The sequence below is a fragment of the Lolium perenne genome, chromosome 7 (assembly GCF_019359855.2).
Source record: "Lolium perenne isolate Kyuss_39 chromosome 7, Kyuss_2.0, whole genome shotgun sequence".
NCBI classification, from domain to species: Eukaryota; Viridiplantae; Streptophyta; class Magnoliopsida; order Poales; family Poaceae; genus Lolium; species Lolium perenne.
This window is the reverse complement of record NC_067250.2, coordinates 147,976,079-147,988,966: the sequence shown is the minus strand read 5'-3', so window position 1 is coordinate 147,988,966 and position 12,888 is coordinate 147,976,079. Positions and strand designations below refer to the sequence as shown.

Genomic DNA, 12,888 nt, shown 5'->3' with positions numbered 1-12,888 from the left:
CATGCAGTCATGAAAACATACTTCCAAAGAGGCCCGCACTATGTGGCCTTCTCCCTTCTCATTTAAGAATTTGCGAAGTAATACCGCTCGATTTCAATGTGCATGTTGGAGGCAAGTTGGGACAGGCCAGGTTTTTCGTGACTCCTAGTTGTATAAGCTAGAAGGTTCACACGGTCCCCTGATCGTTTCAAGCTGTATAATTGAAGGGTAGATAAGGTTGTCAACTTGTGCTCAAGTTCAACCCCCACACAAATAAAGAAATGATAGGTCACTATGCTGAGTACCCAAACTGGTATAGTGACAATTGACATTACATCCTGAACAGAATTACCACCATTGGTACATGATTTATGATAGTTCCCTGGCAAGACTGATTTTTCATCTTGCCCATGCCTTTCAGGAAGTCACTATCCAGCAACAGAAACATTAAAAGGAGGTTATATCATTCTTGGCACGCTGACATTTTTTCCAGAAGAAACATAAAGCGTATCATGACCGAAAATGAAGCAAGGAAAACAACACAAACAAGTGTATACGGTTGTAGTACTTGGGATTAGTCCTTTTTTTCGATAAAGGATGCTTTATTACTTTTGGAAGCAATTACATCCAGCCTCTGCATAATCAGGATGCACACAGTCGTTATTGAGTCTTAAGTCCAAAAAAAGATGGCAAACTAAAAAACTAGGCGAAATACATATCGGAACGATGAATCATATAACGCCTAAGGTGTGGATGGGGCTTCAATCTGTAGACTATGCTGCCACCCATGTAGGGAAAAAGTATCCCTCGCCGTAGCCTCCAATCGTGTACAGACCTCCGTAAACAGGTCTCGGTTCTCCATACGCTGAAGAGGTAACCACGAACGAAGAATCCCTGTACATCTGTAGATGACCATGAAGCCAGTTACCGAAGACATTGGCCACACTAGTGGAGGGATACAAGGTAGACGCTACTTGGATGACAGACCAAATAGATCTCTCGAACTGGCACTGAGAGAAGAGGTGTTTAATAGTTTCATCATGATGACAAAAAAACACATCGAGAGCTTCCTTGCCAATTCCGCTTAACAAGATTATCCTTGGTGAGGATGACTACTTGGGATTAGTCCTAACCTTTAAGTTATCAACTTGTTGCTGCGTATCCATTATACCATTCTGGTATTTATGTGACGGGCATAAATGCTGTGCCTTATTGCTGAACAATGTCTGAAAGGTGATTTGGACGTCCAATCGCAATTCTTTTAGTTCTACATTGTACTGTCAAGTTGACATCAAGAATTTCAACCAATAAAAGGCATCCATACCTAGCGGACTGACAACGCCTAGGTAATCTAGTATGTACACTGATATGCTAACCTCAAAGTTGCTAACCAACTGAGCAAGACCATTCAATATTACTGGCATTATAAGACAATGACAGGCACATTGGTAGTATCATTTTTGAACTAACTATAATCATCTGTGCTTTGGACTGCAGAAGCTTTTTTTTCGATAAGGGGCGCTTTATTACTCGAAAAGTTTTAACCATTACACCCAGCCTCTGCATAACTAGGATGCACACAACCATTTAGAAGTCTAGCATCGATCCACAATAGATAGAAAAAAAAATATGAAAAGCCAACTACTATGACACACCGTTGGCTTCAATCCTCCGACTATGCAGCCACCCATGACAAGGTTTTTAATGACAAAAGTTCCTCTCTTATGCAGGTCATTTACCAGTGTACAGCTTTGCTCCGTTCATGGTCGCCACTTCAGCGTTTGGAGGATCGAGACCTCTTTATGGGGGTGTCTACACGATTGGAGAACACAGAGTGCAGAAGCTAGGTCATATGATTGGATTATTCCACATCAGATTAGTTTCGAGCCCTCTATTGTTTAACATGTCTCAAAGTCATACCGACCTTGGAGCACTTTTTTATAAAACATGCATCAAAATGGGTGCCATTTTTGCATTAGAAAGAATACATCTAGAAGACGGCCAGGACAAAGTAGAAACCGGGAAAAAAAAAGGAAACAAAAGGGCGATAGCTAGCAAAATCTATGAAAAAATGAAAGAAAAGTAACAAAAAGTCTAGAAGCTTAACTAGAAAAAAAGGCTTCGATTAGCAAGCTTCACAAGATGGAATCGACCATCGAGCATCCACCAAAGCTTCCATTTCAGGGTGATTAACGCGCACACTCCTTTAATCGTGTCATTCCGTCCACCGCCCTCACAAACCAATCATATAACTCGTCTCCAGGCTGCAGATTAATCGCCGTGAGGATGTGTCAGAAAAGGACCATCTGCCAAACCTGTCTGGAAAAATCACATTTCGTCAAGAGGCGGGAAATTGTCTCTTCCTCTTGATCAAAGAGGGGGCATCGCTCAGAATGGTCCAGCCTTTGCTTCTCTAGCCTATTGGCAGTCTAACATCAACTCATGGACATCCGAACAGTTAATCCTCCGAGGTGGTATTACAGATGTAGGCAAGGAAGTCACGGAACCTACTTAAAAATCAAATGTATCACAAAACTATGCATTTAAACGAAAATATCACAAAGCCACCGAGGCTAAACTAGTAAACTGTATCACAAAACAACAGATGCAGTAAGCATGTCGCTTAAACATGTAGTCGGATGCAATAGTTTATACGTTAAGCCTATACTTCAGAAACTAACTCACCTAAATTAGAAAACATTGTTACAAGGGGTTGTGTATTAATTAGGGACTATAGTCATGCTGCAATCGCGCAAAGCCAGATTCGACACTGCCCCTTGCATAGTACAGCCAGACAACTCACTGTGACCTAACTAAGCCAAAGCATGATAATTAGCAAACATATATGTTCTCTCTTCCAACATGTACCCTCTCTACCTACCCTTCTACTTCTCTTCCAAGCCAAGCAAGGTTCCTAACAATTTGCCAAGGCGATCATCTACTGTCCACAAGACCAGAACATTTTCATGCAATGCTGATTTCTATGAATTGTCTCCCCAGTCATGACCAATCAACAAAGTCTATTTTTGCCTGTACCATGAGCTGAATCTGAATCCGTCGACCCACGAGTCAGATCTGAAGACGGCATCCTGCTTCCGTGGTACCCACCCCAAGGGCCAAGGAACTTGGCGTCCTCGTTGGTTCGGTTGCTGTATTGGGGTGGAGGGGTCGGGGGCTCTGGCCAGGAGAGATCTTTGGCCGGCAGTGGTGGTCACGGCGTCGGCGATGTTTCGGACGCCATCTTCCTCCTTGGAAGCGAGGTTGAGGTACATCCCCCTTCCCTCCGGCCTCTGCACCCGGGTGAAAACCCAAAAATCTCCGGATTGGGCGGCAACGGCGCTCGGGCGTCGGGTTCTCCTTGGAGTCGCCGCCATGGGACTGCGGAAGGTGACCGTGCTGCGTGTGTTTCATGGTCTGCAGGTAGCGGTGTTTCCTGAGGCGAAGTGTGGTCGCTTTCAGCTGGTGCTGTGGCTTGGGGGAGGTAGGCGCCCTCGGCCTGGGCGAGAGGGGAAAGATTTCCCCTTTTCGGCAGCAACTAGTGTTCTGGCCGGTCACGGCGACATGGATGCCCCTTTCTTGCCGCATCTTCTTCAGCAATCTCCAACCTGAAGCTGAAGTCTTATCGATGGTCGGTGCGATAGCTGGCGGCGATGCTCGCGCTTGGTTCTGGTCCTTGGCATGCTGCCCCAGGTGCTTATGTGCGCTCTTGGGAGAGCTGCTCTGCGTGCTGACGGTTCGGCGCCCTACGATTCAAGACGAGAAGGTTGGAGCCTTCTTCGGAAGCGGAGGCGGATGACATGTTTGGTTGCGACGCGCTAGGACTTGACTATGGCAGGATTTTTCGGTGGTGAGCTTCACGCCGTTTCCTCACCTCCATTCTGTTCATTCCGTTGGATGATGGCATTGAAGACCAAGCTGTGCTTTTTTGTAATTTTTACGTTTGCTTGTTCCTTGTAACTCTGTCGTTGTGGCTTTATTAAGTTAAAGCTGGACCTTTTTTTTTAGATAAGGGGAGTACCCCAGCCTCTGCATCAATTGATGCATGCAGCCTCTTATTAAACTTATTTAAACGGTCTGAGTTACAATCTTAAAACAAATCATGGATCACACAAAGTTTCCACATAAAACAGCCATCTAAAGAAAAAGAGGAAAACAAGCCGCCACAAATCTTCATGTGAGCCGCCTATCAGTACGCCAACCGCACCGGCTGTATAAATCCCGTGCTACCATCGCCAAGCGGTTGCACCCAATATCCATGTCCAGGCGCGCATCCTCCGGCTGGAGATAGGACCACATATGGATCCAATGAGTAACTAGTGGAATAACCTGCAGAAAAGATGGGAAACTTTTTTTGTTAAAGCTGGACCTTTGGCCTTATGTTTAAAACACTGTTGAAGGTGGAAGTACCAACCAAAGTGCAGATGCAAGGGGCTCAAAGTTCCTAAAGACACATCCATTTTGATATGAAACGGACAGATGTTTTTGCACCTAGTAGCATATGCTCCTGGTTTTTGAAATGAGATTTAAGCGCATTTAAAAAAATTAAAAAATTCTGACAAAAAGTGCCGCGCGTACATCTCGACGTCCTATGTGCTTGCAAAATGGTTTCGCGAAAAACCGATATATTTTATGTAATGTGCAAAAATGACAAATTTTGGTGCTAGAAAAAATCTCCTCACGAGATATTTCTTTATCTTTTTAACACATGACACAAAAGATGTCGGTTTTCCGCGAAACTTGGCATGCGCACAGAAAATGTTGAAATGTACGCAGGGAAAAATTCGAATTTTTTTTAACAGTTTAAAATGTTTTTTGGGTGGCAGGAGCATATGCAGCCACCATCAAATGTGAATTTCCCACGGGTATAGGAGAAAACAACACACTGGGTCTATAGGCACGAAAAAAAACCTCATTAATAATTGAATAAGTTATTATATGAAGATATGTCTGCCATGTATCTAAATCGGGGTTGGTGGGTATATATATATATATTCACAGCAGTATAGCTGTGGTTGGTTACTTGGTTGGCTGATGAGACCATAAATCTGAGTTGTACTGAACAGTGCTGCCTCTGCATTCAATAGCAATTAATGGTGTGGGTGAGCGCCCTTGAATGAATGTGCACAGGGAACCCCCAATCCCTCCAGTGCCCCTACTGTCTACATAAACGAGTGAAATGCATTGGGCATGGTTGCGAGGTGGAAAATTCAGAGAACACAAGACAGAAAGGAAACTACGCAGAATCAGAGGTGTCTGTGTGAAAGAGAAAAAAAAATAACCAAGGGGAGCTGGCGGAAGGGGGGCGCTTAACTTTGGAATCTCACCCCCTTGGGTTTCAATGGGTTTCATCAGAGGAGGAGTGTTGTTCAAGATCTTGGTGTTCCTCTGCTTCATCAGATTATCTCAAGGTACATTCCATCTAGTACTTCAGTTTATCTATGCTTCTCAAAACTGGACTGTAAATCATCTCCCTCAGAAAAGTACAATGTTTCGGAGTTGGAGTTTAATTTCTCTATTAGTTTCTGGCTTTCTGCCGATCAGCTTCGTTATGCCCGTCATAGCTGTTATCTAGAGATTATGATCTCGCTGAGGAGGGTTGCTCCGGTGCTCCCCCCTAAACAAAGTTAAAGATTATAGTTGGGTTTTTTTTTTCTGTGTTGGGCTCGCCGAAACCCATATCCAGCACATGTATACCCGTCTGTATTGATACGGTATGTGTACGTCGCGTAAAAAATAAAAGAGATCACGTGACCAAGATCTTTATAGGACCTTTCTATTTCGGCACACGCACGTGACCGTAGATACGTACAAAAACGAGGTACAACACAACGCGGGCCATACGAGCCTGTACAAAGTTGTACGGACGGTGGACCTACGCTGAAAATGTGATCGTGCCCCCGCTTACGAACATGTATGGGAAGATCTCCGCCGTTGTTGTGTTTGACGCGCCTAGAATTTTTCAGGGGAGGAGCACCGGAGCAGAAGTGCTCGCTGAGGGACATGGGCCCTCATATAGACATTTTGGCTATATCCTACATTCTACATTTCCTACATTCTGAATTTGTTGTGTTTCCTTAGTTCCGAAGTGGCATTCCACTTATTGTAAGCATCTTTTGTATATAATGATACATAAGAAAGCGTCATTCGTTCCAAGTAAAAGACTTGAAAAAGGAAGTGTGGAAAAGTGTACCTTCCTCCTTTTTATCTCAACCTGTAGTAACCAACCGAAACCTGATGAGGAAGATGAAGAGTTTAGCATAACCAGAATGAATATATCAAGACAGAATAACAAAAATTGACTGGACATGGAACACTTGAACTTGCAGGAAGAAACGATTCCGCCACACTGGATCTCCCTCCTCTCCGGAAGGCAAGCAGTTTCTCCAAAATGCAGCATGAGGCATATGACTACATCATTGTCGGCGGGGGCACGGCCGGATGCCCTCTGGCAGCGACCCTGTCCAAGAAGTACAAGGTGCTCCTGCTGGAGAGAGGTGGATCTCCTTATGGCAACCGCAACATCTCATACCTTGAGAACTTCCACATTTGCTTGGCCGATGTGTCCCCGACTTCACCATCTCAGGGATTCATCTCCACTGATGGAGTCATCAATGCCCGCGCAAAGGTTCTAGGTGGAGGAACATGTATCAATGCTGGCTTCTACAGCCGAGCCAACCAAAGGTAAACAATGTGTAGCATGTATCTGTAGGTTCCATCTATCTAACTTAACTTAAGTTCCATTTACTTTGCGAATGAAGCATGAAAAAGGAAGCACAGCTGATCAGACATGCCGGGATAATTAACAGCTACTTAACCTTAGCTCCCCTTGTAGATGTGTTAGCATGTCACATCCACAAAGAAGTGTTTATATCTTCTGTATTAAGCAAGATTACACTAGTCTCAGCACTAAAGAGCCAACAAAACAGCCAAAAAGAGAAGCCAAGTTAGCCCAGACAAGCTTTTTGGGGAATATCCGCTGGTAAGTGGTTAGTTGGTTACTACTCCGAATGGTAATGAACTAACTAGCCCAACCGTTAGGTACTATTTCAGTTTCTGCTTTTACCCGTTTAAGTACAAAACACGATGAGGCAATAACAATTACCAGGCCAAGATGTAACGATATAAACTCCAGCTTTTAGCCTTTTACCACTACAAACCTTTTCAGCCTCACAATTGTACCTGGTCCAAGAAGAACTTATGATTTGATTGGAGCTATGTCACAGAATTTTCTTTTATATGGATTCTCATAGCGTTGAGTACCATAGTCCAAAAATTGATTTTGCATTCCAATAGGTTAGCTTGGTAATACAAAAGAGTAATTACATCAGAGGTAAGCCAGTAAACCTGTTTTACTTCCTGACATTACTGGAGTTCTTTGGAGCACTTGCAGTGCCAAATCTTAAGAATATTATATGGCAGTTTTTCCAGAAATCTTAAGAATATGAGAAGTAAATTGCTCACATAAGCATAAGGACGCTTATATAGCATAAAATCTGGTTTCATGCCAGGGTAGGCAGATGTGCCTATTGGACTGAACCTATCATGTGACCACAACTATTAGTAACTGCTTGTCATGCCCTTGTCCCTGCAGATTTGTGCAGGATGCGGGATGGGATGAAGAGTTGGTGAATCAGTCTTACCCTTGGATCGAAGAGAGGATTGTTTATTGGCCAAATATTGCACCTTGGCAAGCTGCCCTGCGTGATGGGCTGCTTGAAGCAGGGGTCTCGCCTTACAATGGATATACCTATGATCATCTCTTTGGAACAAAAGTTGGGGGAACCATCTTTGATGAGGCTGGGTACAGGCACACTGCTGCCGACCTCCTAGCTGCTGGAAATCCTAACAATCTCAGAGTGTTGCTTCATGCTAGTGTGAACAAAATAGTTTTCATGATGAAAAAGGGTAAGCAATAATTCAATTAATTACTAGATCTTATAATCCTGGAAAAGCTTCATGATAAGAAGAACTGAGAACCCAGTGAGAAATCTGGTAACTGGAAAATGCAGAAATTTCAGGAAATTGTTTCCCAATTAATTATTACAAACTGGATGGACTTATTGAAAAACAAAAATAACAGAAATGTGATGTTTTGAGGATTCAAACCCACGATCCCATGTTGTCCACTTACAAAGCATGATGCGTTGCAAGAGTAGATGTACCTTTAAAATGATCAATACTGTTCTTGATAGTTTTTGATTTTGGCTGAATCTAGTTAGTCTCCACAACCAGTGAGAGGTCCAGTTACCAGCACCAGACATACAATTTCTTACACAGAATCTCTATCCGCAAACTAGAGAACAGAGCTACTTCAAACAAAAAGGGTAGGTACTGCATAATCACTCTGTCATAGTAACGTCATCTCTTGCACAGGACATCTGAAGCCAAGTGCTATTGGGGTTCAATTCAAGGATGAGAATGGTGAACAGCACCAAGCCTTTCTCAGCGAAAAGAGAGGCAGTGAGATTATTGTCTCTGCCGGTGCAATTGGAAGCCCCCAGCTATTACTGATAAGCGGCATTGGACCAAGACCTGAACTTAAGAAGCATAACATTTCTGTAGTGCTTCACAATGAACATGTGGGTAAAGGGATGTCAGACAACCCTCTTAGCTCCGTTTTTATCCCCACCGAGAGTCCCCCAAAGCAGTCTCTCATTGAGACTGTTGGAATAACTGATGGTGGTGTGTTTATCGAAGCCAGTAGTGGTTTCGGCCAGACAGACGATAGCATCCACTGCCACCATGGAATCATGTCTGCTGAGGTATGGCATCAAATTTGATTGTTTACTTTAAATAAAATTCAATGGCTTCATTACAAGTATCATGATGCATTCTAGTTCAAAAAATTATTATGCTGCATCATGAAAGCTTTTGTGCAAAATGCCACATCTTGTACAAGAAATTTTACGAAAACATGGACCCTAAATTGGCTTCTGGGAGCCACCTTCATAAGTTTTTAAATGCTCTTGCCCTTGGGCTTAAGTTTGCAGGTACCAAAGATAAACATATAGATGAATAAAAATTACTACTAACATGTAGGTAGCAGTTAAATCATACAGCGGATAGACTAATTTACAACTACCTACTTTTCTATTAGTGTCACATAATAAAAATTCCGAATTCTTATTACTAGTGTCACTCGAAGTTATTTGTTGACTAGTAAGATTGTACAATCAGAATTAAATGTCTTCGAAAAACTTAAGTGTATGTCAACTTCCCTATTGAGAAGCATGACAGTTTTGATGCTTATCCATTAATTTTTTTATCATTGCAATGCAGATTGGGCAGCTTTCGACGATTCCTCCAAAGCAAAGGAGTTTAGAAGCAGTCCATAAGTATTTACATAACAAAAATAGCCTACCCAAAGAAGTATTCCATGGGGGATTTATTCTTTCGAAGATTGATGGCCCGCTGTCTAATGGTGATCTAGTTCTTGTGGATACTGATGCCAACAGCAATCCTAACGTCACCTTCAACTACTTCAAGCATCCACAAGATCTGAGACGATGTGTTTATGGGATCAAGACCATTGAGAGAATAGTGCATACAAACACTTTCTCTAACTTTACTCCCAGAGGTTCTGGATATCCAATGGAAAAGCTGCTCAACATGAGCGTAGCGGCTAACATAAACTTGATACCGAAGCACACAAATGACAGCACATCCTTGGAGCAGTTCTGTAGGGATACAGTGGTCACCATCTGGCACTACCATGGTGGATGCCATGTAGGCAAGGTGGTTGATCAACAGTACAAAGTGATTGGCACCTCAGGCCTCCGGGTGATTGACGGATCAACACTATCCAGGTCACCAGGAACAAACCCGCAAGCAACAATCATGATGATCGGCAGGTATAACAAAAAAAAAATATTTTTAATAATATATATACCAAGTCCAGGGTTTGATCTTTATTTTTTTGTGTTTGATGTGCAGGTACATGGGAGTTAAGATCCTACGGGAAAGATTAGGAAGAGCGGCTGGAGTATAATAGATTCTTGGACCTTATCCAGTTCACCATGTAAGAATGTGACTTAGGAGAGGTATATAGTAATTTTTTGAAGAGATTCATCAACGTGCGCCAAAGAAAGAAAAGTTAGGAGTACCCTCTGTATTTTTACCCATTCATCTGGAAATATATGGCCTACTAAAATATCGTTTTACATCCACATTCTGACCCTCCTTGCTCTGTTTGATCTTTCAAAATAAAGCACCCATATGATGGTTCCCTGAACTGTGGAGTGTGGGCAACACAAACTTTACTGAATGTAACCATAGACCTGGAACATAACGATTCATGAAATTCGATGTCCAGAGAATGTCATGCTATGTAGAATTACAGAGAGCGTTTACAGCATAGTAGCAAATGTGCAAGATGACATGATTTCAACCCTGAGATTTCAACCGCAGAATTATTTGACAGGACTCATAATTTCTGATCGGTAAATAATCCGTAACAACTAGACCACTAGTATGAGAAACGGACATGTCAGTTCAGAGAAAGGAAGTGTACCTCCTCGTCAGCGTGATGAAGCTTGGCACCTCAGAATCTGAATCATCTGCAGTTCCAGAGCAAACCTGCGACAGGAAGGAATGTGATGCTAGGCAGCAAGCCAGGTTCGGCACTACGGCCTAAGCCGCAGGCCGCAGAGTTTCTGACTTCTCACCAGTCGGTACGCCTGCTCTACTGAGGCCACAGTACAGCAGCGAAGCAACAGGACGGGATGTGGCCGACTAGTTGACGAGCTGTGGTTCGGACATTACCTAAGGGTGTCAAGTGGGATCCCACTTTTGTCCCACTTGTAGTATAATTTGACTTTTTTAGTACAAATTTTGACATCAAAATTTGAACTATATAGTACAAAATGACATCCCACCGGGATCCCACCTTGACACCCTAACATTACCACGAGCACCTCGGGCGCATCGTTACTACTAGGCCAACGCGGTGGCACTTCGCAGGAGTGGAATGGAGCCTGTCAGATCGATGTGGTATTGACGGCGGGTGGGGCGGGACTGCTGGTTTGCGGACGCGGCAGCGAGTTGATTCAAGGTACAAAACCGCGACGACATGGCCTAACGGTGAAACTCCCACGCGCTGCAAAACCGCGACGACGACCAAACAATTCTATTTCACGCCAATACAACCACGTGGTGACATGAATAAACATTACTAGGAAGTAAGTCCATCTCCAACTGGGCCGTATTACCGCTTTTCGGTCTGCTTGGGTCCGAATGCACTGGCCCGCGGATACGAAAAAGTCCGCGGTCCGGATATATATGGGTGGCAGCGGCTCTAACGGCGACCTCCAAATGTTTGTGGCAGCACGCGTTTTTAATATTTTTTTCCTATATTCTCACATGTCGATTGCTGATAAAAGTAATACATGAAAGCTAAAAGTACAATTTATTATAACAATTAAACATAGTTTTAAACAAAGTACCGTAGAACATAGTTTTACACAAATGACAACAATTGTAATGAAAATCAAATAAACACTAGAGGAGTTGTGGATCAACTTTTTTCACTATGAGTTGTGGATCTTCTTACTTAGGGTATATCATACGCCGTAAGTAGGTAATTATAAAGGTAAATTCAAAGTTAGTGAGAAAGTAACTTGCATGGTGTAGCGGGAAAATATGTGGATTGCCCCTCCACTTACAGGGGCATTCTTTGGCACCTCCTGAGTGATCAGATTCAGAAAGCATGGTCATACGAATTGAGTTAAGAGTTAACTCGATTTAAGGTAACATCTCTCACGAGATTGGGAAGAGTAGTCAAGATATCACAAGGATGAAATCACTCGCCTTGAGCTTGACAAGGTATATTATTTGGAAAAAGGAATGATACATGTGACATATTGCAAGGTTCGTTGGGATTTACTTTACGTCATTTGGGAGTTGGCATATTGTGCTAAGAGTATCTACCAGCTCTCAACATAAGAGTGAAGTGTTAACTAGTAAGTTAACTTGTGTTCGAGTTGTCGTGGAGCTAAAGTGTGAGGAACTTATGGGAAACAAAATCAGGTAGATGTGATTCAACTAATATGAGCCAACTGGGTTGGACATGGATGGCGTTGGGTCAAAAAGTTCTACCAGAATTGGTTCCGTATGGTACTAGGATTAGGATCTAATGAGGATAGGGGTGTTTTGATCCAAGGTGGATGCCTATATAAGGTGGAGGTTACAAGATCGGAAGTTCACATTGTGATTCCAAGTGTTGGACACCCACAGAGTCCCAAGTCGTGTGAATGGAATTAGAAATCTGCCACGTGGGAACGTGTGGATACCATGGAGGCATTGCATATGTGATGCTTGACGAAGAGTTTGTGGGATCGGGAAGTTGTTTAAGGGATCATACGAGTTGGATTGCACTGCCTTGACGCACCACATTGAGTTGTGCACATGCACTTATAGTGGTAAACCCGTGAACTAATCCCTAAGCATGGACCTGTGATATGCAGTTGGAAAATTTTATTTTATGCAAGCGTTGTATGTCGAGTATCCCAACAACTACACCCTTATAGTTGAAGAATTAATCTCCAACTCCACACTCAAGTGGCTCAAGAGCTCAGGCAGAGAAGAAGGAAGAGACCTCACACCAAGAACTTACTCCTTAGTTCTCCATAGTTTTTCTCACTTTATTGGTGTCATGATGCCAGGGGGGTGTTCTCGTGTGGTTAGGGGAAACAAAACATGGGGTGTTTATCAAAGTTTGGGAGTTACAAGCTTGTTCTTATTATTTCTTTTTTTGTATTTGTATGCCTACAAAACTTAGATCACATATTTTATATGTCATTTGTGAGCTCTTAATTGCACTGTCATAAATCACTGAAATTTGGGAGATCGAAAAAATATCAAGGACCCTTAACATGGGTTTTGGACTTGTGGTGACCTTGCATACCACTCTAT

At 42.9% G+C, this 12,888-nt stretch overlaps 1 protein-coding gene across 1 annotated transcript; it reads left to right on the top strand.

Moving 5' to 3' along the window:
* The first annotated feature begins 5,135 nt into the window (after positions 1-5,135).
* On the top strand, positions 5,136-10,145 carry LOC127300851 (protein HOTHEAD). The gene is made up of 6 exons (XM_051331043.2): positions 5,136-5,387; positions 6,306-6,660; positions 7,571-7,884; positions 8,353-8,741; positions 9,259-9,830; positions 9,913-10,145. Exons 1-6 carry the CDS (start codon positions 5,318-5,320, stop codon positions 9,965-9,967), a joined length of 1,755 nt encoding a protein of 584 aa, XP_051187003.1. The 5' UTR covers positions 5,136-5,317; the 3' UTR covers positions 9,968-10,145.
* The last annotated feature ends 2,743 nt before the right edge of the window (positions 10,146-12,888 follow it).